The sequence below is a fragment of the Anopheles nili genome, chromosome 3 (genome assembly GCF_943737925.1).
Source record: "Anopheles nili chromosome 3, idAnoNiliSN_F5_01, whole genome shotgun sequence".
Classification (NCBI taxonomy): Eukaryota; Metazoa; Arthropoda; class Insecta; order Diptera; family Culicidae; genus Anopheles; species Anopheles nili.
The window spans coordinates 60,357,165-60,383,534 of NC_071292.1; the positions used below are offsets into that span (position 1 = coordinate 60,357,165).

The 26,370-nt window shown below is 48.3% G+C and overlaps 4 protein-coding genes across 4 annotated transcripts; 1 reads left to right on the forward strand and 3 right to left on the reverse strand.

The window, feature by feature from the left end:
* Positions 1 to 1,977: 1,977 nt before the first annotated feature.
* LOC128724747 (phospholipase B1, membrane-associated-like) lies at positions 1,978 to 3,463 on the reverse strand. The gene is made up of 4 exons (XM_053818469.1): positions 3,266 to 3,463; positions 2,863 to 3,191; positions 2,518 to 2,792; positions 1,978 to 2,432 (listed from the first exon to the last, which is right to left on the reverse strand). Exons 1-4 carry the CDS (start codon positions 3,461 to 3,463, stop codon positions 1,978 to 1,980), a joined length of 1,257 nt encoding a protein of 418 aa, XP_053674444.1.
* Positions 3,464 to 3,995: 532 nt separating this feature from the next.
* Positions 3,996 to 13,809, reverse strand: LOC128725376 (phospholipase B1, membrane-associated-like). Its single transcript, XM_053819117.1, has 5 exons — positions 13,714 to 13,809; positions 5,586 to 5,873; positions 5,154 to 5,482; positions 4,793 to 5,067; positions 3,996 to 4,729 (listed from the first exon to the last, which is right to left on the reverse strand). Exons 2-5 carry the CDS (start codon positions 5,814 to 5,816, stop codon positions 4,287 to 4,289), a joined length of 1,278 nt encoding a protein of 425 aa, XP_053675092.1. The 5' UTR covers positions 5,817 to 5,873; positions 13,714 to 13,809; the 3' UTR covers positions 3,996 to 4,286.
* A 2,531-nt stretch (positions 13,810 to 16,340) lies between these two features.
* On the forward strand, positions 16,341 to 17,991 carry LOC128727804 (uncharacterized). Its single transcript, XM_053821749.1, has 4 exons — positions 16,341 to 16,476; positions 16,861 to 17,060; positions 17,142 to 17,376; positions 17,443 to 17,991. The coding sequence occupies exons 1-4, from the start codon at positions 16,467 to 16,469 to the stop codon at positions 17,898 to 17,900; spliced, it is 903 nt and encodes a 300-aa protein (XP_053677724.1). The 5' UTR covers positions 16,341 to 16,466; the 3' UTR covers positions 17,901 to 17,991.
* A 3,751-nt stretch (positions 17,992 to 21,742) lies between these two features.
* LOC128724748 (gustatory receptor for sugar taste 64a-like) lies at positions 21,743 to 23,308 on the reverse strand. Its single transcript, XM_053818470.1, has 4 exons — positions 22,957 to 23,308; positions 22,236 to 22,875; positions 21,903 to 22,155; positions 21,743 to 21,829 (listed from the first exon to the last, which is right to left on the reverse strand). The coding sequence occupies exons 1-4, from the start codon at positions 23,306 to 23,308 to the stop codon at positions 21,743 to 21,745; spliced, it is 1,332 nt and encodes a 443-aa protein (XP_053674445.1).
* Positions 23,309 to 26,370: the final 3,062 nt, after the last annotated feature.

The following is a 26,370-nucleotide window of genomic DNA, read 5'->3' on the forward strand; positions in this document are numbered from 1 at the left end:
CAAACGTCAGAGGGTAATTGTTTTGTTTTTGACAACGAGTGACAGCTTCCGACCATAGTGCAGGATGTTCGAAAAATTCGAATTAATACGCTAGCGCGAAACACCAGACATTCGCTATCTGCGGTTCCGGTGTGAAAAGTTGAGCAGTGACTTCCGACCAAACCGACGATCAACGAATTTAGCACCGTCAGAACTAGTTCCTTCTCTATATAAGTTTTGTGTTTTGCTGTGGACATTTGAACAAGTCCGATAACTTTGTTCAATTAGTTAAAGTGTGGCATGTAATGAAAGTGTAGCTAACATCGAGCCTCGAATAAGTGGTAGACAGAGACCATGGCCGGAAATAATCTTCGTTTATCAGCGTCAGATGTACAAGATACTCTGGAAGACAACCAACGTTTGATTACACACATTGCTCAACTACGAGCGAATGGCGATGAAAGAATGGCGCAAATGTTGACGGGGCTTGCCATTCAAAATTTGCTCTCTCTGTCCCGTCTGGGTGGTGATTTTTATTCTCCAAGTCCTCCATCAAGATTTCGTCATCAAGAATCGCTTCCTCCCCGAGAAAGCGGTTGGGTGTATTACTTGACTGGACAGCATCATCAACCACGTCCAGAAGGCATCGGTATCGTATTGCAGCTACCGCGGACAATAGAGCAACAGCCAAACTATTCACCTGCAGGACGTCCATGTGTAACCACATCTGCTGCGCAGTGTCGCCCTACTGCTCCCTCAATTAGCCCAGGAGCCGGTCCTACTCGGACGAACGTTGCAGTTTTCAAGAATGATGGTCATTGCATGCTATTTCCATACGCTCGCCTCCATTGTCGTTCAGTTGGTGTAGCCAATCAGTTCCCAAGACCCGTCAGATTCCCTACAACTACAGAAATTCAGCAAAGTTCATCTCGTGTTTCCGTTTTTACGCCTCGCATTGTTTCGCAGAGACCTCCAATGCCTGTGATTTCAGTCGCACCGATTCAAATTCCCACTCCGCTTAATTTGGCTGTTCACCATTTATCCAACGCTTCTGCCGATACAAGTCGCTCAGAATCTCCTGTGTATGAACCAGTGTCGGATCCTGAAGATTCGTCAACGGCAAATGAGATTGATGTACTTTCATCCACAGTATAAGGTAAGTCATATTGTAACATATAAGACCAAATGCTGCTGGTACAGTAAAAGTATAGAATCTAGTAGGAAACAACGCAAAGGATAAGGTTTAGTTTTACATTAGCACGTCTTTTTTTTTCAAGTTCCAACTTAACTAGACGTTTCCTTTCTTTTGTTTGACGCACTGCTCTAAAACATGAGCACTTTCTTCCGGTTTTGACGCATACTCGTTGAGAACGAACGTTTTACATACGCGCAAGCTCTCACGTAGCAGTTTCGTGTTGAGCAAAACAAATGAATCGTGTGGTTCCTTAAGTTGGTTCTTCCTTTGAACAAACGCTTTCATTCGGAATTTCATCCCGAACTTGATCGTTTCCTCTAATCTGCCACTGAAGTATTCATATCAATATGTTTATATCGTTGCGGGTTTCCTGTGGGTTATTTGCTGACATGGAAAAGATGGTGTCGTATGTTCACCCCACATTCCGCCACGTGTTTCACTCACATTGTGTCAGCCGTTAAGCGGATAGCTAGTACACGAATGTTTTGTTTCCGATTGCCTTATCGAAGCTGGGCGCGCGCTGTGCAACGTAAGCTACTTAATGATAGACTTTCGATAGCGATAGGGTGGCTGCTAAAAAAATGTCTGAGGGCTTGTGACTAACGACGTGTTTATTTCTCAACAGGAATTCAAGATGGTGGAGATGATCGTTCCGAAAAATTTCGCGATATATTTGAAAAACAATCATAAATCTTTTTTGTACCCATTAACACTTTAATTCTTCTCTTGTAAGTAGAAATATATCTGGGTCTATATAAAAGGTGAAACAATTGATTTAACCACCTTTACCTACCATTCCCGTTCTAGATAACATAATCCGCATTTTGCTGCGTCGCAAGATACGGTCTCCTTTTCGTTGGACAACTGAACCGTTCAAACTCTCTTTGTACCAAACCCGATTTGTTGCCGACCTGATCGATCATGTTGTTCCAGTAGCTGTTGGCAGCGATCGCGTGGCCGCGCTGGCTGAAATGAAAGCAATCGACTGATGCGACGCCTGCATCCGTGTCCCCGTTCGCCAGCGTTGGCAACGTCAACCGCTCCGGGAACGACTGGTAGTTGACGGTGAAGTCGGTCACGTTCTGGAACTCGTCCCGGTTGGCAACGGCTTCCTGGATGTGGTTCCACTGCTGCATGATTCGGTCAAGACGCGCTTGCATGCCTTGGAACCGCAAACCAAACACGCACGGGCACTCGAGCGAATGCGTACTTACACACTGTGCGGGACGAGGATTGAACGTCCTCAAAATGCTAACATCTGTGAGGACGGTTACAACGGTTGCGGAAATACATCATCCAACGAAGTTAGGTTACTATAGGTATAAGTTTTGGCGTTCACTTACTTATTGTTGCTACAATGTTAATCATAGTTCTAGGCAGGTACTTGCGAAGTATGCGCAGCGTTTGGACTAGGTTTTGTTCGTGCAGGTAGAGTGCCTTTTCCGGGCTCGGTAGGTAACAGACACGGCTACAGAAATCATTGTGCCCGATTAGAATGGTAATCAGCTTCCAGTGGTTCTTTATGTCGACATTCGTATCAGCCTGCATGCGCTTGATGAGATTTCTCGCCTGGTGCGGCAGGTCCTGGCTCATTGCCGCGATTTCAGCCACATCAAACCTGTCCGCAGAAAGTACACGTGCACGTTCAAATATGCTCGGAATGTAATGAAGCAGAGCTTTCGCGTTACCTCGAGGCCTTATCCGTCGACAGACTGTCGGCGACGACGTATCCGTTAAGGTTAGGATTAAACTCTCTCAGAATATTCGGAACAGTTAGGTACTGGCGCCAGGTACCTTGCCCTCCAATGCTCCACGCTAGACCACGGTTCTCGATAGCTAGATCCAGGATGCCGGTAGCGAGCACTCCCGTTCCGGCGGTGAGCGAATCGCCGAGTGCCGCTATCACATCGATATCACCAGGGCGCAGTTTGTGCACGGATGTTGGAACCTGCGGACTACGCATACCCTCCGTTGCACACGGAAAATCTTGTGCCATCGAGATAGGAGATTGTATTTTCTACAGAAAGAAGGAGGGGAAAGTTCTCAGATGGCACTCTAGCCAAACCGCGTGTCTTATGGAATAGTGCCTACCCCTTGTAAACGAGCCTGCTTTAACCGCGCTGGATTTTCACTGTTAGGACCAACAGTATTGAAAAGCAGATCGTGCAGGTTACGATAAATCCCTCTAAATATGGGAGCATCGAGGAAGGTCATTTCTGGTTGAGCAGATGTACAAAAGGTATTTGCCAGGGCAAGTACTAGCGTAAAAAATATAGTTCCAAAATCCATGTTTTTCTTTGCTTTTGTCGATGAGTTACTGTATGAAAAGCAATCCTAATTATCATTATATGAATTATCCTTTATCGCCATTTAATTTGTCTTGCTGTTTTTCTACTTACTTTGAATGAAATAAATAGTTTAACTAGTTAACTGACACCTCCGGCCTTTTTGGGATCACTGGATTTTGAATGGATTGAAAACGAATCAAACTTTACCCCACGTGTTGTAATTCACGCCGTCACGTTTCACTTTACGATCCGTGATGCTTTGCCTTAACAGACGGACGGCGTCTGGAATCAGTTGCTATCGGCACCGGATTTTTATTCTCCGCCCGTTCGTGAACCTGACGGCAACAAGGAAAAACGAAATGTGTCCTCAGCGTGCGTCGTTTATGGCCACAGTAACTGCCTCACAAAGTTCTTTGTTTCTTTTCACGTACGAAAGCAGTAGCAGTTTTTTGCTTTTTCGGATGCAACTATCAACGCATAGCCAAACACCAACAAATTTTGTTACAAAAATAACTTCTAATGAATGTTTGAAACATTTAAAAATCACACACACAAGATGCAGAGGTACGGCAGAACACCGTCATGAGTAGTTACGGTGGCAGTGCTGATGTTGGAACCCGTTATCCTTTATGCATACCAATGAACACAATGAGATGTAAGATGAGCTTTTAACCCTATCACCTTCGCTTAGTTAAATTGCACGTGAGTTGACGTGAATGGTGGGCGTACAATCCTCGACCGGGTGCCCAAGACCACCCCCCCATTCGGTAAGATTAATATCACATTTCGCTCAAGCACGCGTGGCCCAATCACGCCGACGCATCCTAACTGTTCCCGGGCGTACGCAGGAATGGCATTTCCACGCTGGGACACTTGAACAGTGTGAATTCCCTTTCCCAGTTCATGGATTTGGCCCCAACCGGTTCAAGCATGTTATTCCACAGTGCGTTCGAGGCCAGTGCGTACCCTTTCTGGCTGAGGTGGAAGCAATCCAGCGACATGTAAGTGAAATCTGTCCCACCGCTGGGCGTCTCCGGGAACGTAAGGTTCATGGTGAACGGCTGATACACGACGGTGAAGTCGGGTTTGCTGTGAAACTCTGGCCGAGCGGCAATCTCCATCTGCAGCATGTTCCAGTCCTCGATCAGCTTGACGAAGCGTTGGCGCTGTCGGCGGAATCGTGTCGCTAGCAGGCACGGGCACTCGATCACGTGCATCGATACGCACTCCTGGGGTTTGTTCTTGAATTGTGCCAGAATGTCGACCTCTGGAATTGGGATAAAACGTCAGTTAATCGCTGTAATGGTGCGCCTAGGCGGTGCATACTCACTGGGACTTGCGGCCAGATTAACGAACGTCCTCGGGAGATAGTCCCGGAAAGTCCGCAACGCGCTGACGATGTTCTTCTCGTGGTACAGCAGGATCTTTTCCGGCGTGGCCATATAGCAGATCTCAGCGCAAAAGTCATTCCCGCCGATCATGAGCGTGATCATCTTCCAGTGGTTCGCAATGTCGACTTTGTGATCGGAGAGCATCCGTTTGACGAGGTTCCGCGCTTGATAGGGAATGTCCTGCGACATGGCACCACCCTCGGCGGCGTTAAACCTACGGCGGGTGAGTACAAGCAAGTGTAAACCATTAATCCGACACGATCGTTTTCAATATTCCTCTCCTTCACAAGCTTTACTTACAGCGATGACTTCCGGGACGAAAGTCCATCCTTCGTCGGGTACCCGTACAGCTTCGGGTTGTACTCCTTCAGGATGTTTGGCAGCGTGAGAAACTCACGCCACGTTCCCTGGCCACCAATGCTCCACGACAAGCCCTTGTTCTCGATCAACACCTCCAGGATGTTGGTCGCCATCGCACCGTTTCCAGCCGTCAGCGAATCACCGATCGCGCCAACAATATCGATATCGCCAGGCCGTAACCGATCCACCGATGTCGGAACCGTCTCACTGCGCATACCGGTCGTATTGCAGAAGAACGGTTCATCCGGACCGAACTGTTTTTGAACTTTCTGTAAAACCACACCACGGAGAGTTGGTGCACCAACAACGAAAGGACACGCCATCAGGACATTGTGCCAGAAGAGTAGCTGCTGGCCCTGAGAGTATACTTACGCCCTTCTTGAGGTTTACGAGAAACTTATTCTTGTTGTTGCCCGTCTGGCCGATGAAGTTGAACATTACCTCGCGCAGCCCGCGGTACTTGCTCGAGAGCAGTGGCGAATCGAGCGGTGTTATAAGCGCCTGCCCACTGCCACGCGGGATCGTGGCCATTAGCAAACCTACCAGCAGAAGCGTGGTGCCGCAGAGTGAAAGCGTGAGTGTCCTTGCGCACACCGGTGCCATGATGGTGCAGTTGCGTGCCTGTGTGTGTTTTGGGTGCTGTGTAATCGTTGCAGGGTGCTGTGGTGTTTAAGATTAAGATTATCGAAGGTAAATTCGACCGGTACGGCAAAGCGGTAGCACGAGATACTTAATTAAACGATCGTTTTGGTGGAGACTTATTTTTAAAATAACGCTCATGAAATCCCTTTAATTGACAGTAAAAGATGCGTTTAGCGTAATGGATTGTTTGTTTTTTTTTTTCCGGCAGAGTAACGCCTAGCAAAAGCCCACCCATAAATCTGCAAAACGCAAGCAATTCGTCCGACGATCAACTGTGAATTTGATCTTGCATAAATTAGCATAATAAGCGCCTTTTCGGACGACGGCTTCGTTTGGGTTGATGTGCGACGATGTGTTAATACGTCGTGAAAGCAAAAAAAATATATATGCGTACATTAACGGCACGCAAACGAAACCCAACAACCTGATCTTTGACCTTGAGATACTGCATCACCAACAAAAAAATAAAACAGGCAAACCATAACGGAAAAGAATATCGGTCAGAACGAAACGGTTGGGTCGCTGGTCGTATGGTGCGATGCAATCCAAACGAAGGAAACGGATCCTTGGCGCCTAGATCGAGAGAACCAGTTTAAAGTGTGATGTCCGTTAGTGCTGGAGTGTTGGTAATAGTTGTCGTTGCCGTTGCCCGTTGTACCGCTCTGACACAGCATCATAAAACTAATTTAAAGTTCGTTTCTTCTCGTGAACGTGATCGTCCGATTGAGGAACTTGATGCGGACTCCGGTACCTGATTAGCGGCTAGAACTGCGTCAAAAAGCATCAACGATCTCAGCTATCGAGGCGAAGCGTGCCCATTTGAATTTGCCTTGAAGCGGCTTGCGTGTATTCTTGCGATGCTGAAGCCTCTCTGAAGTTTTGTGACACGTTTCCCGAACCCGTGCCCACTTGACGTGCACGTCCACTCAAACGCCTAATGTCCGTTAAGCCCGTACGCAACCGTTGGAGCCTACCACTCTTGGGTTTACCAAAGACACGTTACTGCCCTGCCCCTGTTTTCGATTGCTTGCTAGTGCGGGCCAGAAATTAATTCCCAACATGCCGCCGATCAAACAATCTACTCCAACGGAATGGTTAATGCGATAAATCAAACAACGAGCCCACAACGGCTGGGTGTGTCCTATCGGCTTTTCTAGCACTGTTTGCGGGGTCTCATTGCGGGTGCTTTATCTGCCATCATTCCGTGGGCATGGAATCTCCAAATTCCAACCGGCAACGTTCGCACTCGAATCCTTGAATGATGGTTACACTAAAGTTCAATGCCACAAAGGGTCATTTTCGCTGGAAATTCCCCTCGCAACCGCGTGACCTGTGAGCTGTCCGGCGCGAGACATTGCGGCCAATTTCTTCGATCTTCGAACCGTGGCGATAAAATTTTATTCGATCTTGAGCCGGTGTGCCTCACGCAACGCGAGTGATAAATGCGCGTAAGGGCATGACGTCGCGTGTAGCGAACTGGCCAAGGTATCAAAGGGATGCTGCGATGGAACAGGGCGCAAGAGAAATGAAAGGAAAGCGCCCGGGAGCAGCGCATCCTGTCCGGACCGGATTCTTGGGATAACTGTTGTATGACGACCTTCAAGGACGACCACTGGACGGCTGCGGGTAGTTTGTTTTGGTTTGTTTGTTTCCGTGCCGATGCTTTTATTGGAATAATACGGCAGCCCCAGCTTTACGGCGATGCGCCATTTTCAACGGAACGGTGATCATCCATCATTGGCGGTTGGTTGTTGGTTTTATGGGGCTTAAATTGATTATGCTCCGGCTGTGCTTCTTGTTATGATTTCTATGCACCGTATAGCGTAAGGCAAATCTATAGTTACACAAAAGTTTATTGAATTCCAGTTCACGCAGTCAATGAAATTGAGAACTTCCGATGTCACTAGTCAAGGCTCATCACGGTACTTTGACCCTCGGACCTCACCTAGCCATCTTGCTCATCCTTATCGACCCTCGTACTGGAAAGCATTGACCGAACAAGGCAACAACCTGGCCCTGCTGTCGGTTCCAGAAAGCGTGAACACAAGAACATGTCACAACCCCAGCGTCGGATTATCATTTCGTCGGATGAGGGAAAGAAATGCTTCCGGTAGTGTGCTTGATCATGCGCTTTTTTGCGTCTTCTCTATCTCACCTCCAGCACCGGTACGGTTCGTTACTCTCGTCGGATAAACTAGCATCATTATTCACCTTATGGTGCGATCAGAACCGTCTCGAAGGGAAAACAACCCCCGCTCGGTAAGGAAACTGCGCCGCAGATCGTTGGGCGCTAATAGCACCAATGAAACCTTGAGGTAATCGTAGTGTGACTGCAATTGTAATGCCGACGGTGTTGCCATTTCTCTGCGCCCTCCCGATCGTGTGCCTTGCAGATTAAGATGGTTGAGCATTGTAATGTGAGCACGCCCGGGCACGAGCCTCGATGTTCGTTGTATGATAAATTGATTGCACGCGGCACGCGTTTTCTTACTCCCCCAATGAGCCACTCAATTAGCGCTGTAAGGCGTTCCTTAATGACTTCCCCTTTAGGTGGACAATTACAAGATAAATATTTGATAACTTATCACACCCGATGCGTCGAGTATAATTGATGCTTCCGACTGGAGAGCTCGGTTCTATTCTTTTTCTGTATTAACTTGAGGATCACTCTGGCGCTGTTTGCTCAATCGAGTAAGCTTTTTGCTTGAGAGAATGACGCACCCTAGCCATTTGGCTACAGTTCAGCAGGATCCATTACACACAAGCGTTTGCCGGCATTCTTTAACGCGCGCGCCTGCATGCGCCGAGAGAGAGAGATATATGGCAAGATCACGGCCTAATAGTAATTGTAGCCCGCGATCGGTAGACACAGAAGGAACCGATCGAAGGACAAGTGCAGGCGTGTGTGACACCGGTTTAGCATTGGCGGGCAATTGTTAGAAACCGTGCCAGGGTTTTAAGGAGCCCATAGAAACATCGCTTGATATGTTGTTCGTTCCATGTAGACGGCATTTCTCATTGCAGATTTTACATCATTTAGTTGGCTTGGCTCATGTTAAACAGCAATAATTTACCATGATTAAAATGCACAGTGTCATTCAAATTGTCCATTTGTAGCTTCCTTAACCGTCCGGAATTGCACGCTGTGCCCTTTCATGAACCAAAACCAACCTAAGGCGTGCTGTGACCTCCGACATTCAAAAACCGCCAGTTCCACGAGCTTATCAATTCGTTCTACCTGTGCTCCACATTCTCCGCTCCAACCCATATCGAGCGCAAAACCGGCCCAAGCGCACCCAGTCAAGGTGTACGGGGTGTGTGTCGATGGATGGATGGCCCGATGCACCTCGCAACCTGCCAACCGGAGCGTGTGTGTGGTCAAGGTTGGGCTGGGTTTTGTTTACAACCCCTCCGTACGCATGCACTTTTCACGCGCACTTCCGTTCGCAAGCAGATGACGCTAGGTTCGCTTTCGTTTTCGAACATGCTGGAACCATAAATTGTCCCCGGCTGGAGGTCCTCGGTTGAATGGCGTCGACGAGCAGGATCTCGCGGCTAGGCTGCGACACGCTACCGCTACCGGAAGCTCTGTCAACGATGGCCGATTGATCTCGGTGGGATTTTGCCGCCGTCGCCGACGTCGCCATTCGGTGCATGTTAAACGGCTCTCGTTCTCAACTCAGCTCGCATCCCTTCCATAAATCATGCGGCACCGCGTCGTGCTGTTGTGCGTGCCGTAGCATCCCTCCTGGGGGAGTGATGAAAAATTTATCACCCTCTCATCGGTCGTTGGGACAAGCAGCCCGACAAAACTCCCCGAAACGTTGAGGCAAGAGCCGGATAACCGTGACGAACTAGCGCTGGTTCGGATGGTTTGGGAATTAGTCGCAGCAAAATCCCGCTCACAACGCCCAAGTGGTGCTGATAATCCGGACTAAGCGTCACCACTCGGTTGGTGACCGAATTCGGGATGGTTTTGTGTTGAGGAAATGAGAGAGAGAGAGGGTTTTTGCACTCAGGCTTTTGGGATTGTTTCAACGCAAACAAGCCATCGAACGAGCCCGGGAGTGCGTCAATCGTGTGGTTTGGGCAAATGGGCGAATGGGGGTTTTGATTTTCGCAAACAAAAAACAGAGGAGTTTAGCAAATGTAGCATTCCGACATCAAGCGAGCTGACGACAGGAACGAATCTGATTGCTGCTATTTGTTTTTTTTTCACCTAGCAAACCTGCAGGCTAGAACATTCGTTTGACAAATGGAATTCCTATATACTGAGGTAACAGATATGATCTATCCCAATTCACCCAATAGAGCTTCCATAGCCCACGGCTACGAATCAACGCATTCGATGGGTTTTGTAACAAGCGCCCAAATTCAAACAGGTTCTCGTGGCATCGTCTTCCCATCGGCCGGTGGCCCTACGTTATAAATATCCACGAATTTTAAAAACGTCCTCACAGCAGTTAGAACACGTTCTCGCGAGATACCATCGATTGGGGCTGCCTTTTGACGCAAGCGTGGAATGCAATCGTCGATATTGACGTCAAATCAAAGGGATACTCGCGTTGGGGGAGAACTGAAAAGCTGGGCTTCGAAACCCGTTGGAATGGAATATTATTGCCCAAAATTATCATTCCGCTTGTTCTCCTGGTCGATCGCTAAGACGCCTTATTAGGTTTATATAATCATATTTATGCAAATAGGCCTCATATTTTCTAGCCACGCTGAATTGGTTTAGTTCAACGCTCGGAACGGCTTTCTTCGCGCTCGTCCATAGTAGTCCACTGTTTAACGACCTTGACCGTGAACGGTTAAACGGTGAGCGAAGAGCAACACATAATTAGCTCGCGTGTGAATTCTTACCAGTACAGCTATTCCTGGCACGACCCTCGGTGCATCTTCGGACCACGGGATGCACCCGTTCATCACACCTCCGGCTTGAAGGCGCTTGCGAGAAGAAGGCAAACCGGAGAATAATTACTTCTCGCCTGATGCTTCCGTTAAACGGTGGCGTAAATCCGTCCGGTGCGCCTCCATGGTGCGAGATAAGCATCGGTATGCAGCCTGACGACATTACGCTTTACGACATTACGGCACATTACGGCTGGCCAGCTGAAGGTTGGGAAATTATTTCGCCTATTGATCGATCAGTCGATCAGTCGACCTTCGAACGAGCGGCTGGAGACTTTTCCTATGTCGAACGCGGAAGAAGCACCGCATCGTTAGGGTTGGCATTCGATTTAGTTCTAACCACTGTAAAAACGAATCCACTCCGATAGTTTGTGAATATTTTACTGGCGCTTCCCTGCACGTTCGGGACCTTGATCAGTGATCGATCAGTGATCGATGCTGGCTCCATCTTCCTTGTTGCGATCTGATCGACAAAGTGCAAGTGCGCAGATCAGGTCTACGCATTCAGCTTCCGGTGGTTGCCTGCACTTATCTCAGCATGACGTCCGAATCACTCGCATCAATCATCGTACCCGATGCAGAGCGTAACGAGCGAAACACCACTCCGTCAATTACACCGGTCCGACAATGGGGCCCGCCGAAAAAATCACCATGCCGCATGGTCACGGTCAAGGTGAAAGTAATATCCGATGGTGGGTTTGTTTTGTGCGACCGGATAACTGGAGTTCGCTTTGTTTGCCAAAAATTATATTTGACCCCCCCACACGTCTTTCTGGCCGGTTTGACGAGGTGAGTAATTGAGCGCTAGGTGCGGTACGGATGGGATACTTTTTTTTGCGTCTTTTCCCTCGAATGCGGAAATACGTACGAGCCTGGTTGACGGGACATATTAGCACGCACGTGCGAAATGTGGCCACGCTGGTCACACGGCGAACAAGCAAGCTCAAAATGAAGCAGTGTAGTAATAACGGATATCGTTCTATTGAGCGGGTGAGCATGCATTAGGCATGAATTATTCAAACTCATCCCCGCAGATGATCGTCGTGACATTCCACGCTCGAGCACCACGAAAGCAACTGTCATTTTTAGAAGACAAGAATCAACCGTTCTATCTCATCCATTTCAATCTCGCTGCGATAGTGATCTTTCCACCCTTTTAACGTCACCTAAGCAGCTCGTTTGGGTGACGAGCGAAGAGACTCGCTTCGTACATTGTAGCCGGTGGATCGTGATCGCGTAACGCTTTGTTTAAATACACTGCGTAACCTTTCGCCTCGCGAGAGGTACGCTCATTAATCGAGCCTGTGTGTGCGCGCGTAGTTTAATCAACTCTCGGCCAATCGACCCAGGTGGAGGGCACTTTTAATTGCAGGCCCTACCTACCTGCGCGACCTGGCTACTAAGCTCTCGTTACTAACGCAGAGCGAGGATCCAAGTAGGCATAGAAGCTGTCACCTGGGGCCCGGAGTGTAAAGCGAAACGTTGGCGGTCCGAAATACGACCCTTAAACCGACACCAATAAAAACCTGTTCACAATAGTGGTGGGGGTTTTTGGGTGGGAAATGCACGCCCGTTTTAACGAGCATTGACCGACCGGCAATGTCACCAACGGTGCGACTCACCGAAAACATGTCAGCTTCGAACGTCAGGCTCGTCGAGTTCACGGTGGTAACGAGCCCTTGAACTTGTTTGCTTTATCAGCAGAAACGTCCCTCCAGCGGTAGCGGATGATCCGTCACCGGACGTGTACCGAAACGCGGAAGTACCGTGTGCGTGTGTGAAGAGACACAGTTTTAAGTGGCATCTCAGCACCTCCACGAAGTTCCTGTAGTGATTTCTTCAGGATTAGGAGAGTATTCTTTGGGACTACTGTGTGCGTGTTCTTCGCAGCAACCCGGCAGGACTCGCGATTTCTTGAGGACCTCTCGAGACCGAGTGTCGAAGAGTGGCGACCACCAGAAGCCCAAATTTAGCATCTCATTTTCGGGTGAACAGTCACTTTTTTCGGTTGGTTGGTTTGTTTGATTCCCCTACTTCAGACAAGCGTTTTATTTGCACTTCAAACCGGCATCCGGCATCGGCAAACAGCTGGCGTCAGGTTCGGATGACTGGCCAGTTCTCTAGCGGTTTTGCGCTTTTCGAGAATGCCGCATACATGTGGGCGCTAATTCCTGACAGATGAAATATTAATTACCGACGCCGTGCCGAAAGATTATTTCGGAATTGGGCAGCGGGGTTTGAAGTTTGTACGCGAATTGCGCGCCCTCGACCGTTTGTCGTGACGATTTGTGCAAAACTACTCGTCAAGTGCCTCGAGCCGGTGAAGGCTTGAAGGAATTCTTTGTTCGGCGACCCAAAACCGGCCTTTGGCGTTGATTTAGACATGACAATTGCGTTCAACCGCCGTCCAACCCACGTCAAACGTTGTGCTATGCGAAACAATGTTGTTTCCGCGAGCATTTGCGTGCGCGAAAAAAAAAGCTATCCCCGTTGACATGCGGTCTGTATCGAAGATATGAGGCTGATTTATGGAGTTCAGGTATGAGCAGACCACAGAGGTGGTTCAAGAACCTCCACTCTGTGCGCGTACTAAGCGTGGTGATAATGAATAGTACTTGATCGAGCTTTTTAAAAAGCTATTTGCAGACACGCCGTTCGGTGGGAGCTCGATTAAAAAGACCTTGAAGATGTCTGACCGCGTGGGGGAGCACAATAGATTTGTTCTGATTTTGGGTATGCGATGAAAAGAATGATGAATCGAGTTTAGAAAAATGTCGATTCTCGAATGGGGATCTGTTTTTTTTTACATGTTTGGACGCTTATATTTACTTCTGCTCAATTTACAGCTACCTTCATATTCGCTACGGACGCTCGGATTTTATTTTATCTTCTTCAAATTTCGTAACAGGGCACTAGTGAGACTCATAGACCTCCCCACATTCCTTACCTGTGACTGGTTGAACTGGAGTTTTTCAATTCTACGCGCTCCGGACACTAATGGAGCTAATAAATTCACCGTCACTTTAACGAACTGCACGGTCGCACGGCTGCAACAAGGAATAAGAAAAAAGGAGTTCTCAACAATTAATTACGCGAATCACACCGTTAAAAAAAAAGAAGCGATCCTCTAAAACAGTCCACTTGCTGCGCTAACGACACAGTTTATCTGTTTGTGCGATTCTTGTCCTGTTCTGTCTAGCACTTGTATCGTCACTTCGCGATCGCTCGCAGTTGGTGTACTATTTTGACCGGACACTTAAACACGGCCGCTCGGAAAGCTCACTCAAGCCCGAAAAAATGCCACCATCGGCGGATGGTACGTGTGTGCATACACATTGGTTGTTTGTTTTAAGCGCTTGTGTCTAGACGCTAACTGTCGATGCCTCGTGGTTCGGTAACTACTGAGCTCACCTTGCGAGACACTGTCACCGGCGACGATCGAGAACAGAATGCTGATGTTGAACCGGCGGTGGGCGCTTCATATACTACAGCCCAACCGGGACACGGTGCTGCTCGGGTAGGGTGGTTCTGAGCCGCATTCTTCTCTTTCCGGCCTCGCCTAGGCTCGGGTGGCTGTGATCGCGCGAGATCGTGCCCACGAGGCTTGTTCGCGGTTCACAGGCTTTCGAGGGATGCTTTAGGGGTGGCGATGGTGTAGTACCCAGGGCAGGGAAGCAGGTGAGCAGATGATACGATGTATCAACGATGGCGATCGAGGGATGCAACCGTGCTGAGAGAGGGGATAAAATTACACTAATTGTACACACCCGTGCGATCTTGCCTCCGGCCCGCGCCCCCCGGAAGTGGTCCGATGAGGCGTCACGTCGTCACGCGGAGGTAAATTAAAATGTTTACACATGAGCCAACGCATGCCACTGCCTACCAATGAGCTGGTGCGATCGCGAGTAATTGATCGATCGAGCTTCGGTGGGTTCGATCACGGGCTTTTAAAAGGATATTAAAATTGGAAGCCGTGAGTAAACGAGAGAGAGAGAGAGAGAGAGAGAGAGAGAGATAGAGACAGAGAAAGAGTGCGTGTGTGAAACCGGAGCTACCGGAGATTTGGGTGAGCAGAACAGTTATTCAAAGTGGCAGTGGCTTCTTTCGAGATCGGATCGTAATTGAAGATCGTTTGCTCGTTGAAAAAGGGGCTTTCGGTGTTGGAAGGCCTTGGCGTGAGAGAAAGGCATACGTTGGCATTGAAGCAACTGCATCAAGAATGTTCTTTTCGGTGCTGACCTTACCGTATTTGTTTTGCATAGAGTGTAGGGGGTTTTCCTACTTTTTGTGATATTTTTATCCATCTTTGACAAGTGATCAAATGCGAATAGCTAAAAATAGATTAGTTTTTTTTTATGTTGCAAATAAAAAGACCTTCAATCAGTGGCACATGACCGTAATGTATGCATATTAAATATTGCACTATCAATCAATGGATTTATAAAATGAATCAATTAATTTGAAATTCGCATCATCGAGCGCATAGATAATGCTTTCCTAATAACTATAATTATTGGTCATGATTAAGGGTACTTAGTGATCATTTTAAACAAATTTTTAATAAATATTTTAAAACCAGTTAAGGCGCGATTAAGGTAGGAACATAAGTATTTGACCAATGGTCATTTAGCAACATATCTACTACACAGCTCCTTCAATTTAGCACCAACTTTTCAAATGCATTTAAACAATGCAAGTTGCATGCAAACTTGTACGCCAGCAATGCAGCTCCAAACCGACTTTTGTTTGGGGGGAGCCGATCGTGCACATGAGAAGCCGAACAAACACGTGCTTGCTGTTCGGGAGGATGATTTGAAAAGTTTCCGTGGTAGTAAGGCAATAAGTATGTTTTGCTAAAATTAATTTATTACATTAATAAGCGCAAGATTCTTTCACTATTTGATTGTAATTATTGAAGCACGCTAGTTATCCGAAGGGTACATGACTCTTATTCACAGCGTGAAATGTTATGCAAGTCTGAAATAAAATGCATTTTATGCAACGTTGCAAATGAAAACACTTCACTTATCCACCTCTTGTTGTTATCATCCTATTATGAGAATAAAAAAAAACACATTCAAAATATAGAAATGGCTTCATGCGCAATAAGAACACTCATGATGAGTGCTCGTTGTAAGGCCATCCATCCTGTTATCACTATCATGCTACAACTCCTTCCTCTTATCGGTCACCCAGCCATCAGGTACCTTGGAGTGGAATATTTGCAATTTAACCGTCGTAATGCGTGATAAATTCGATGTCTGAAAATGTAGTTGTAGCTGTTCTGCAACAACACACAAATTTGTGTGAAATGAATCATTCCCCCGCACGGCAGGCTTTGCAGCCGCATGATTCTTTCAATCCGCGTGATTCACATCCCGCCAGAAAAAAGATAACTGGCCGACCTGGTACAAACAACAGCTTGCACAGCTGCCTCCTCCGGGGTGGATTCCGCATGGTGAGGTTGGTGGTAACAGTTTCTGTACATGGTTGTAAGCGTATTTCCGCCCCAATATTGTACTAGTAGCTGTGCCTGATATCGGTTCGCACTTATCAGCTCGCGGCATTTATACCATTAGCTGGCCGCACGTCGCCTGAAACGGTTAGTAACGCACGAAACGCTCCCGGAACCGGTTGTGCAAGTGATATCAGAGTGCCATAACAGCTGTTTACATTTTTTGTTTAACCCTCATCGACAACATGAACTCAGGTGAGAAAATATTTGCCGATCGTGGCGGGATGCCTTTGCCAGGGCGAAATAGATCTACACTCAGCTCATCTACAATCCATTGTGCTACATGGAAAAGCTAGTCAGGCGCATAACAATGCATTGGGACGTTTTTTTTGTATCAAAATCTCGGTGCCCGTTTCAAACCAACAAAATGCCGTTGTAAAAAAGCAACCTTTCGTGCTATCTTCGTGATGATGATCACACCTATCGCGAATCGTCATTTCCGTTGCCATTTTTCGATTCACTTTATCAGCAATAAATGACGGTGCAGCTGGTAACACCGTAAATCGATCCACCCTTTGGAGTCACCTTTATGCGCATGGATTTACAGATTGGCTTTCTTATCGGTAACCGATTATGTAGGTTTTACGTGGATTCCATGTACCAGCCACCAAGGCATCCCGCCGATGGCGGTGCACGCCGGTAACGACCAGGACGGCTCTCCGATTTACGTCGGTCGCGCGTATCACGATGGTGATAATTTGCCGGCGAAGGTCCTTCCCACCAAACAGGCCGCGTACGTTTCGCACAACGGCTTGGAGATCTTCAAGTCCAATTTCGAGGTATGAGGCCCTTTGTTGGAGAGCATCCAGCACCTTTTTTACCTGGGTGTCCTTATAACGGATTATTCCGCTCGTCAACAGGTCCTCACGGGCACAGGATTCACCTGGGTCGGCAGCAGCAATGGACACGTCCCAGCGGGAGCTGTACCGGCTGGCAACACGGTCTCGGGTTCCCCACTGTACGTTGGACGAGCTCATCACCTGAGCAGTTTGACGCCGGGTAAAGTTCATCGCGAACACGGATGTCTCTATATTCCGTTCGCTGGAGCAGAACAGAGCTACCTGCAGTACGAGGTGCTCGTAGGTCCGCAGCGCTGTAAGTACCATCCCTCGTATATCTCCTTTCTAAAGGTCTTCTAAGTGTCCCGGATTCGATTTTCAGCCAACTGGCAACACTGCACGGCACATGCTCCGATGCCGGCGGGAGCCATCCTAGCTGGGCATGATTCCGACAGCTCGCCTATCTACGTTGGTCGGGCGTTCCACGAGGGCGAACAGTTGCCAGCTAAGGTCCTGCCCAGCCAGCAGGTTGCCTACATCTGCTTCAACGGCCAGGAGATTCCGAAACACTCGTACGAGGTGTTGTGCGGTGGCAACGTGTCCTGGATGCCGTCTGGGTTCGGAAGTGTACCACCAAATGCGGTGCTTGGTGGGCGCACGTCGTCCGGTGAGGTGCTTTACATCGGTCGGACACACCATATGGGTAGCTTGACACCGGGAAAGATTCACCCGAGCCACCAGTCGCTGTACATCTCGTACGGTGGTAGCGAGATTCCGTTCAAAAACTACGAGGTGCTGGTTGAGCACGGAGCGACTGGCCCTGGAATGGCGCCGTACTGAAGAATCGAATAAATTTGTAGGGAATCGAGCTAGAAAACGTGACAAGTAAATGATGAATAGAAATACACAGACACGTGTCTTTGGAGCTGGAGCCCTTCGTTTTTTTTACTTTAGGTATTTTGCCGGGAACCTTCCTCATCGAGTCGACTTTTTCAAAGTAAATAACCCGGGCGTATAAATCAGAAGCATTCCATGGCATGCTCAACCATTACCATTGATCAGGAACTTGAATGGCCCCACGCGTGAACAAACCTTTCCTACATGTTGGCTATCAGTAACAGGCTATCACCGATAGCGCGGACGGTAATGATTTAAATTGTCTTTTGTTCTGTTGACTCACGGTTGCGATAGGCACCGATAAGACCTCAGCAAGGTGCGGTACTTTCCCGATGTGCAATGGTGCAACATCATCAAGCACCACTCAATGTGGTGCTGCTAGTGTTAGGTTTGCTTGAGTGGCTTCTAGCGGAAAGAACCGCCTACATCGGTGCATTAGTGCCTCTCTTGAAGCGCACGTTGAACACAATCGCGGTAAATTTCGGATCAATTTAAAATAGTTACCAATATCGCTGCTTGCATTCAGAAAGGCAAGAGGGTTGAGTCTCTTTAATTATCTCTCATTTATGCATAAGTCGTGGGTGCCACTCACGCGAGAGGTAACTCAACATTTACCTGACGAAACTGAATGTTCATCAAGTATAAACACTTGCAAACATTTACTTGACGAAGCTAAACTTTTGTCAAATGTGACATCTTGTGCAAACATACTACCCCCCATGACAGAACGTCATCAAATAAAACCCCACGTGCTACTAAGCTGATGCCTTCGTGCAGGGAAGTAAACATATTTTGATAATTGGACGGGTCACTATTCCATTTTGCCGTTGTTAATTTTACCACACGCGTAAGATGATCCTGTAAAGAGTGTATATCGATGAAGCGCGACCAAGTGACCATTTGGTGATGGGAAGCGAATCGTCCACAAGGATGACCATTCTGCCAGGTACTGTTTTCTCTCTGCATTTCCTGCAGATACTCGGTTGCCCAATGCTTCCAGAAGCGTTAAACAAGTAATTTGCAAGCTCTGTAATTCGTCCAAAGTGTATGCCATTCAAGCGAGTGTATTCAGGGATGGGAACAGCATGCATTGATGTGCCGATTGAGCAGTGTGCAGGTGTAAACGCCGCCATTGTGGTCATTGGCGTCATCCGTTAGCGGCAATAAAGGACGCGTGTTCATTGCCGCTTCTATCTGCTGCAGAATGGTGCTGTTACCTTCGTAAGAAAGCCTAGAACTGCCTAACTGCATGTAGAGGTGTGTCGTGTTGGCAGTCTTCACTGCTGCTGCCCACATAATCCACCGAAATGTGGGGCCTCTGGTGTAAAGTGTAAAGTGCCAAGTTATTCCCATGTCGGTGCAGTGAGATGTAATTGTGTTTTGTTGTTGCTCGTTCTGAAACATTTTAAACAGTTCATTAAGTTCGTTTGCAGCAACTTTAATCCGCGACGGCATGAGAAACGATGTAATGCGGCTAAAAATCCGGCAGTGGTGAGATCGCCAACAAGCTCCAGATGAACTGCCTTGTTTGCAAAACATACGAACAAACACACTCACAAGTAGCATTTAGCGGCAGAAGCTCTCTTGTGAGTTGGTTTAAGATAAAATGGGCCTGCGTAATCGACTCCGCATATCGAAAACGGCCGGCTTGGAGTGTGATGCGTTCATATGGAAGTTGACCAGTTTGTTGTTGCATCACCAGCGGGTCCTGCCGTATGCAGCGAAAGCAATACCGTACTATTCTCTTCACCAAACGTCGCTCATCGAGTGGCCAATATTTTTCTCGAATCTGGGAAAGTGATAGTCTTCCTCCGCCATATGCATAAGCTTTTCATGAAAGTGCAGCGCGCGACGAGATGGGCTAGCTTATGGTTTTTGGGGAGCACGATGGGATGTTTAAATTGATAAGGAAGCTGTGCAAGCTTCAACCGCCCTCCTACTCCCACTATTCCCTTTTCGTCGAACAAAAGGATTCAATTGCCGTAGAGGTGAATGTTTTTCCACGGCTTCTCCCCTTTGCCAGTAGTCGGATCTCCGATGTGAATTCTTCTTGCTGCGCCAGTTTACATAGTAAGATTTTAGCAGTTTCCATAAACATGAGTGATCGTTTCCATAAACATAAACAATGCGGCAGGGGTAAATTGTGTTGACTGTTGTGTACGTGTCTTCTTGTGTCTTGTGTTGTGTCACCTATCAACAAATCGGTGTTCACTGCGAACGAACTGGATCGTTGAGATAATCTGGGAAATGCACAGATTCCCGTACGGTTTTCGTAGATTGGCCTGCCCCAACGATAGTAAAGTTCACTTTTCGTTTCTTCAAGTGCAGTCGACGAGCGAGTCGATCGCGCAGGATGAACGATTCCGAACTCGTGAACTATATTTATAAACGCAGTTTGGAGTAAGACCTGCTTGGATGCTTGCTGCAGTGCTGCTGCAAAAGTGCGTTGTGTGTTGTTTGTGGCCCTGTGATCGCTAGTGACATCGTGTGGGTGGTGCAGTGTAACTTGTATTATTGTGTGTGAAGTGCAGTTTCGTGTGGGGTGTGCAGCGTTACAGTAACGGCATTTGTACTCCGATTATTGTAATGTAATTATTGGAAGCTTGGTGTAAAGTAGATGTTCCAGAATGCTACCCCCAAGTGCCCGTTTCTTTTCCTAAGTGCTGCAAATAATATTTTTGTGCCGTTCAAATTCACCAAACAAGATGGTGCAGTGATGCTACGCTTTCCTTCCTTGCAGCAGGAATGACAAACATGGCTTGTAAATGGCATTTTTTAAGCAGATCTTCATTCGAGTATCGCTCGGTTAATGTGTTCCACGGTAAGTCGTCGTTAGCCGCGCTTATAATGATTGACTCTATTACATGAGCCGCTTCTCCATTCACGGCGGCGCGCAAATAGTGGAATTTTTGTATCGCCGGTAAGTCTTCGTTTGCATGTACGAAGCATTAAAACGTATCGCGGAATGTCAACCATTGCATATAATCTCCTGCAAATTCATGTAGTGCAATCGTGGGAAGTTTAATACCCGTATGAGCGGATTCGATCGTTTGGGCATTAGATGCTTGCCCTAACCGTAATTGCGCCTGCAGTTTCGATTGCACCTGAATGTGTTCAATTTTCGAAATTCTCCCTCAACGCAGCATTTTGCGATATTTCTTCAGCGGTGGAAGAGGAATGTTCCAACCCTTGCTGAATATCTTCAAGATCTTTTTCATAACCGTTCAAACTTCCTTAAGCGGGTTTCTACCTCTATTTGGTCCCGTTCAGGAACGAAATCCTCCAGAAATTTCTCATATCGCGAAAGGGACACTAGCAAAATTGTCCGCCGGGACGCAAAAACCGTGGATTGCACTGGCTGGCATTATGTGAGTGCTTAAGAATGTATGCGATTGACAGTATTTTTGCGTGATGCGGCAACAAACAGCTGTATGTTTCATGTATAAACCCTTGCGAACATTTACTTGACGAAGTTAAACTTTCGTCATATGTAAACATCTTGTGCGAACACACGTAGATCACAATCTATGGAGCAGTTCAAACTGTGTCTTGCCAAAAGGTACACAAATCTCACGTATAGCTGACGCAGAAATCACGCACAAATCAACGATCGCACTAGCTGGGGTTACAAACTGAAGCTGTGTTAGCTTAGTTTTATTTGCTCATAGCTACAAACACGAGATGATTATGAAGCGAACACCGAGAGTGCAGCGTTCCAGTGATGCCGGCGATAAAAGAAAGCGGATCTTTTGACTTCGAGAACGGTCGACGTTCCGGAATCGCTCCTAAAATGTGCAATCGCGCGTGTTATCCGGAACCTTCTTCACCTGATCGAGCAGCACCAGCTCGTACGTGATGATCGTACCGGCCATCTGTGAATGGGACATCAAAATTCGCATTGGAACCTCAAATTGGCACGTCAAATCCATCAAATGGCCGTCCTACCGCGAGTATGAGAGGCCGCCGGACGAAGAAAAACCGCTTGCCGGATAGAGCGTTCTCGGCCGTGGCTGCCACATCACAGAGCCGACGTAGATCCAGATTCCAGTTGGAGCTCGGGAACCGTCTTAACGTCTCCAGTGGACGTTCCGAGGCTCGACTCACCGACGACACAACGAACAGCATCAAAAAACACCGACACATCAGGAACACAAGCGAGTACCAGAAGTACACCGTCGTCATCGTGGTCGGCTTCAGGCTGTGAAGGGAACATGAATTGAAAGCTCGTTAAGACGCACGCACCATCTCGAGGGCTTTCACTAGAAAGCTATGCATTACTCGAAGCTGTTGAATAGCTGCACGGTGATGAAGAACATGTCATTGGCGCAACACAGCAGGATCAGCTTAGAGAAGCGAGCGTCCACGTACGCGACCAGTTCGGTGAGTCGCACAAAATCTAACCTCAATCGACGCCACACGGCCTGTGGTTGTGGTTGTCCGTCGAGTCGCTCAAGCCGCTCGTTAAACTGCACAAACCGTCGTTGAAGCCCCAGACTAAGACAGATGATAAACACGTCCACGTAGTGCCAGGTGAACTTGCCAACACGCATCGTCAGCTCGATCGTCCACCCAACCACCGGATGGTACGGAATCGCTCGCAACACGTACGGATGCTCGCGATGGAAGAAGTTCTTCCAGAACCCGCTCCGATGCGGGCAGTACCGAATGTGCAGCTCGTTCAACCGGTACGCGGAAAGAAAGTTAAGCGTGTCCTCGAGAAACGCGAAACACATCACACCGAACGCGATCAGGTGCATCTTACGTCGCAGTGGTAGCGTTTCCGCTGGCGGTCGGTAAGGATCACTCCGAAAGGGTTGCTCATCCGCGAACCAACGGCCCATAATCCGGGGCCAGTGGCGTGCCAGCAGCATTAGCTCCACCATGAAGAACACGATCACACCGTAGTACGCAAGGGACGCTGTATTGCAGGGGAATGAAAAGCCGAACGTGAGCCGTCGAAACGAACTCCATCACTACTTGAAGGGGCACGTGGACTTACAAGCTTGCTGGACACCGAACGAACCCTCATGCGTCGTATGCACACACAACATCACGATGAGCGACAGCATCAGGACCAGCGTGAGACACGCGTACAGGAACCGCACCGAACGGAAGCGCATCCGGACGTCACGTGGGTCATCCGTGGTGTACCCGGCGATGGGCATTAGCGAGAACAGCTGTCCCATGAAGATGACCGCTGCCAGAGCTTCGTGCGTGCTATCGTCTCGTCCCGGGGTGGCCAACATCCCGGGAGCAATGTCGTCCTTTTCCTGTACCGGAGCCGTCGAGGGAGTTGATGGAGGAGGTGGCACCAAAACCCGCTTGACGGGCGTCACCTCTGGAGGTGTCATTGCTGGTGTGAGTTTGCCTACCAGAAGCACCGATAAAACCGAGCCACCGAATGGTCAAACACAATGGCAGCCAGTGAATCACGTGCCTGTCACCACCGGACTGACCGGGATCGCTAGGATCAGAAACACAAAAGGCTGACTCGCCGACTGGAGCGTTTCCTACCCTTCGGGTGGGTGGAAAATTGAATATTCGTGACCAGCGCCAATGTAAACAGAACAATTATCCGGTCGTTCGCGGCCAACTTTCACTTGACGCTGGGAAACCGCACACATGCCGGACGGTGGTAAGGACGCGTATCGATGCCCCATCTCGGTCGCCGTTGTGACGTCAGTGGGAAAATTCATGGCACACGTGAGTGTGTTGGGGTGAATTGGCAAGCGTTTTGACGCCGTAGTAGGCCGTGATTACAGCGGGCTATGCTGGCGATGAGCCGGATAGTTAAGAGCCAATTATGGTAGAGTAGGTAGCTAATCGGACCGGTAAACATAGGGCCTGGGTCTGGGAGCTGAGCTTTGTTGATAATTCGGGGATGTAATGAGTTCTTGATTGGAGATTAAAGCGGGCTGCTGAAAGTGCATCCAATTCTTCACACCGAGTGCACACGAGTGGCGGTTGCATTGTTGCATGTGCAACAGGACCAAAAGGCCTCAGGATTAAAGGGACTTCCTTTTCAGTGGCTTGCATTCGCGGGGGAAACATATTGTCGTTAAATAAGTTATTATTGTGACTCCACTCTTGGCGTGTATGAATGCTTTGTAACATGATTTTATTTCATTTACTCCATTTTTGTTCCTATTCATGCAATCTTGCGTGCTGCGTATCGATCTTGTATGCGCTGGTACCTGCCGCTAGAGGGCGTTAGTAGTGTTGAAATAGAGTTTTTACGTGCTGATTGAATTGAAGAGCTGATTGAAAAAGATTGTCTGGTAGACAGCGAGAGAGAGAGAGAGAGAGAGATAGAGAGAGAGAGAGAGAGAGAGAAAGATGGAGAAGGAGAGAATGATAGAGAGAGAGAAGGAATATGCTAGTATTGCATAGTGGGAATCGGGGGTTTAAACAACCATTAACTTTATTTGGTTATTGAACATGTTTGAGAAGTTTTAATGTTGAACACAATTCGCGACGATGATAAAAGATCATGCAAGTTATATAATAATATTAAAGTTGATGGGAAAATCATGCTTTAACAATCTACTTTCTTCACACGTGTTTGATTTGCAAGTTTACTAAGAGAAAGTTTTACTAAGAGATTACAAACAATCAGCAATCAGTTCCAGCTCGGTAGCATCCTTATACGCACAGGAGTTGTAGCTTGAAATGTTTTAAACTTTAGCTTGGAAATTTCCGAAACACGACTGCCAGTCGCCGAAAGGAAAAAGGTTCATCGACATGCCTTCCTTAGTGGGAACTTTTTGTATGAACTTATGCTCTCTGGCATGCTTGCTCTCTCTCTCTTTCTCTTTCTCTCTAACTCTGGCAGTCTCTGTCTCTTCCGCTTCGACGTTGGTTCCGATTCATGTGGGCCCGAAAAACCGCGCGACATCACGACGGATTCGTGGCGATTGCTGGCGCGTTTCTCTTCCATCAACATCATCATCATCGTCATCATCATCATCATCATCATCATCAGCAGCAGCAGCAATCGCTGGCGTAATCGCTATAAAGCGTCGATGAAAAGAAGGAAGGAAGCACGCAACGACGGAGCGACATAATCACAAATTGGATGGCATAGAGACAGAGAGAGAGATCGAGCAAGAATAACACAGAGAAGGTGCGTGGGGGCCGGGACCATTCATTAATTTTCGGTTCGTTCAATGTTACTGATGGAAAGATAGAGGGCGGGAAGAGGGGGGGAAGGGCGGGTGGTTGGGAGAGCAGAAGCAGAAGAGTTGGGCGAAACAAAAAAGGAAAAACCAGGTCGAGCAGCGGAACTGAGCGCGACGCCGAAGTGAAAAAAGACGCCAGCGCATTTTTCCCAACGCGGCCCCTGAATTGCGGCAACAGCGCCCGAGAGCACGTCCGTAGGGCAAACGGCGAAGGGACCGAGAGAGAGAGAGAGAGAGTGAGAGAGAGAGAGCGAGAGTGAACACCGAACGGGATCGAGCGAGAGCATGACTTGCGCAATGAATGCCAGCAAACGGTCGAAGCACAGCAGCGGGAAAAACGTTCCTGCAAGCCGAGGCCTACTACGTTCGATGACGGTGTTGATGATTGTTGCCGCGGAAGATTGCCTATCTGCTGGCTTGCACTAGAAAAAGGCCCCTAGAGCGGGGGTGGGCATTGAGAAGCGGAGAGACGGCGCGACGTTCCAATAGAAAGCAGCGCTTCCGTAACGAATCCCTCCAATCTCTCTCTCACGGTGCTAAGAAAATGCCAATGACGACAACGACGATGATGATGATGATGATGATGAGGCTGTTATGCTGCAAGAAAGCAAGAAGCCGCGGTTTCTCTTCCCGTTGGCTGAACGGCATCGTGGGGAACGCAGAGTGGGTAGGTGGGTGGGTGGGTGCTTCTTCCCATCCAATGGCCCCACCCCACCCGTCATGGGCCTTTTTTCCACCCTTACACGTAGGCACGCAAGCCTCCAAAGCACTCCGGGCGGCTCAAGTTAAATAGAAAACTTTTCCCGCACAAAACCAAAACCCGAACGGGAGCTGATGGGGGAGAAGGTACCGCCGGTGAGACCGCGGGGTCCGTCATTTTCCCTCGGCTCGGGGGAAATTCGAGCTTCGAGACGGAAGGTTTCCCCGTCCGAGGTCGGATCGAAAAAGGGTCCCGTTGGCGGACGGTTCGAGTGGGGTTTCGAGGCCGCTTTTGTAGGCGGAAATAATTGGTTCCATCGGGCGAGATACGTGCCGGTTTCTTGAGTGATTGCTAGTGAACTTTTCAGCACACACAAAAAAAAGGGGGAGCGACGTTTTGAAAACAGACCGTCCTGTCTCCGGACGGCCCACAGAACGACCGGATGTCGGTGAATTCTCGCAAAGGGTTCTTTCTAAGCGCCGACGGGCTCGGCGAGGCATGAATAGTTCATTATACGTTTCTGTGGCGTCTTGTG

Bases quoted from the DNA above. Each gene is read 5' to 3' on its own strand.
- LOC128724747 (XM_053818469.1), bottom strand. From the start codon at position 3,463: ATGGATTTTGGAACTATATTTTTTACGCTAGTACTTGCCCTGGCAAAT. The intron at 3,192-3,265 runs GTAGGCACTATT...TTCTTTCTGTAG, and splicing joins AGCAGGCTCGTTTACAAGGG to AAAATACAATCTCCTATCTC. The intron at 2,793-2,862 runs GTAACGCGAAAG...TTCTGCGGACAG, and splicing joins TCGACGGATAAGGCCTCGAG to GTTTGATGTGGCTGAAATCG.
- LOC128725376 (XM_053819117.1), bottom strand. From the start codon at position 5,816: ATGGCACCGGTGTGCGCAAGGACACTCACGCTTTCACTCTGCGGCACC. The intron at 5,483-5,585 runs GTAAGTATACTC...GTGGTTTTACAG, and splicing joins TCGTAAACCTCAAGAAGGGC to AAAGTTCAAAAACAGTTCGG. The intron at 5,068-5,153 runs GTAAGTAAAGCT...CACCCGCCGTAG, and splicing joins TCGTCCCGGAAGTCATCGCT to GTTTAACGCCGCCGAGGGTG.
- LOC128727804 (XM_053821749.1), top strand. The intron at 17,061-17,141 runs GTATGAGGCCCT...GCTCGTCAACAG, and splicing joins TCTTCAAGTCCAATTTCGAG to GTCCTCACGGGCACAGGATT. The intron at 17,377-17,442 runs GTAAGTACCATC...TTCGATTTTCAG, and splicing joins GCTCGTAGGTCCGCAGCGCT to CCAACTGGCAACACTGCACG.
- LOC128724748 (XM_053818470.1), bottom strand. From the start codon at position 23,308: ATGACACCTCCAGAGGTGACGCCCGTCAAGCGGGTTTTGGTGCCACCT. The intron at 22,876-22,956 runs GTAAGTCCACGT...CCTGCAATACAG, and splicing joins GTTCGGTGTCCAGCAAGCTT to CGTCCCTTGCGTACTACGGT. The intron at 21,830-21,902 runs GTAGGACGGCCA...TCCCATTCACAG, and splicing joins GGCGGCCTCTCATACTCGCG to ATGGCCGGTACGATCATCAC.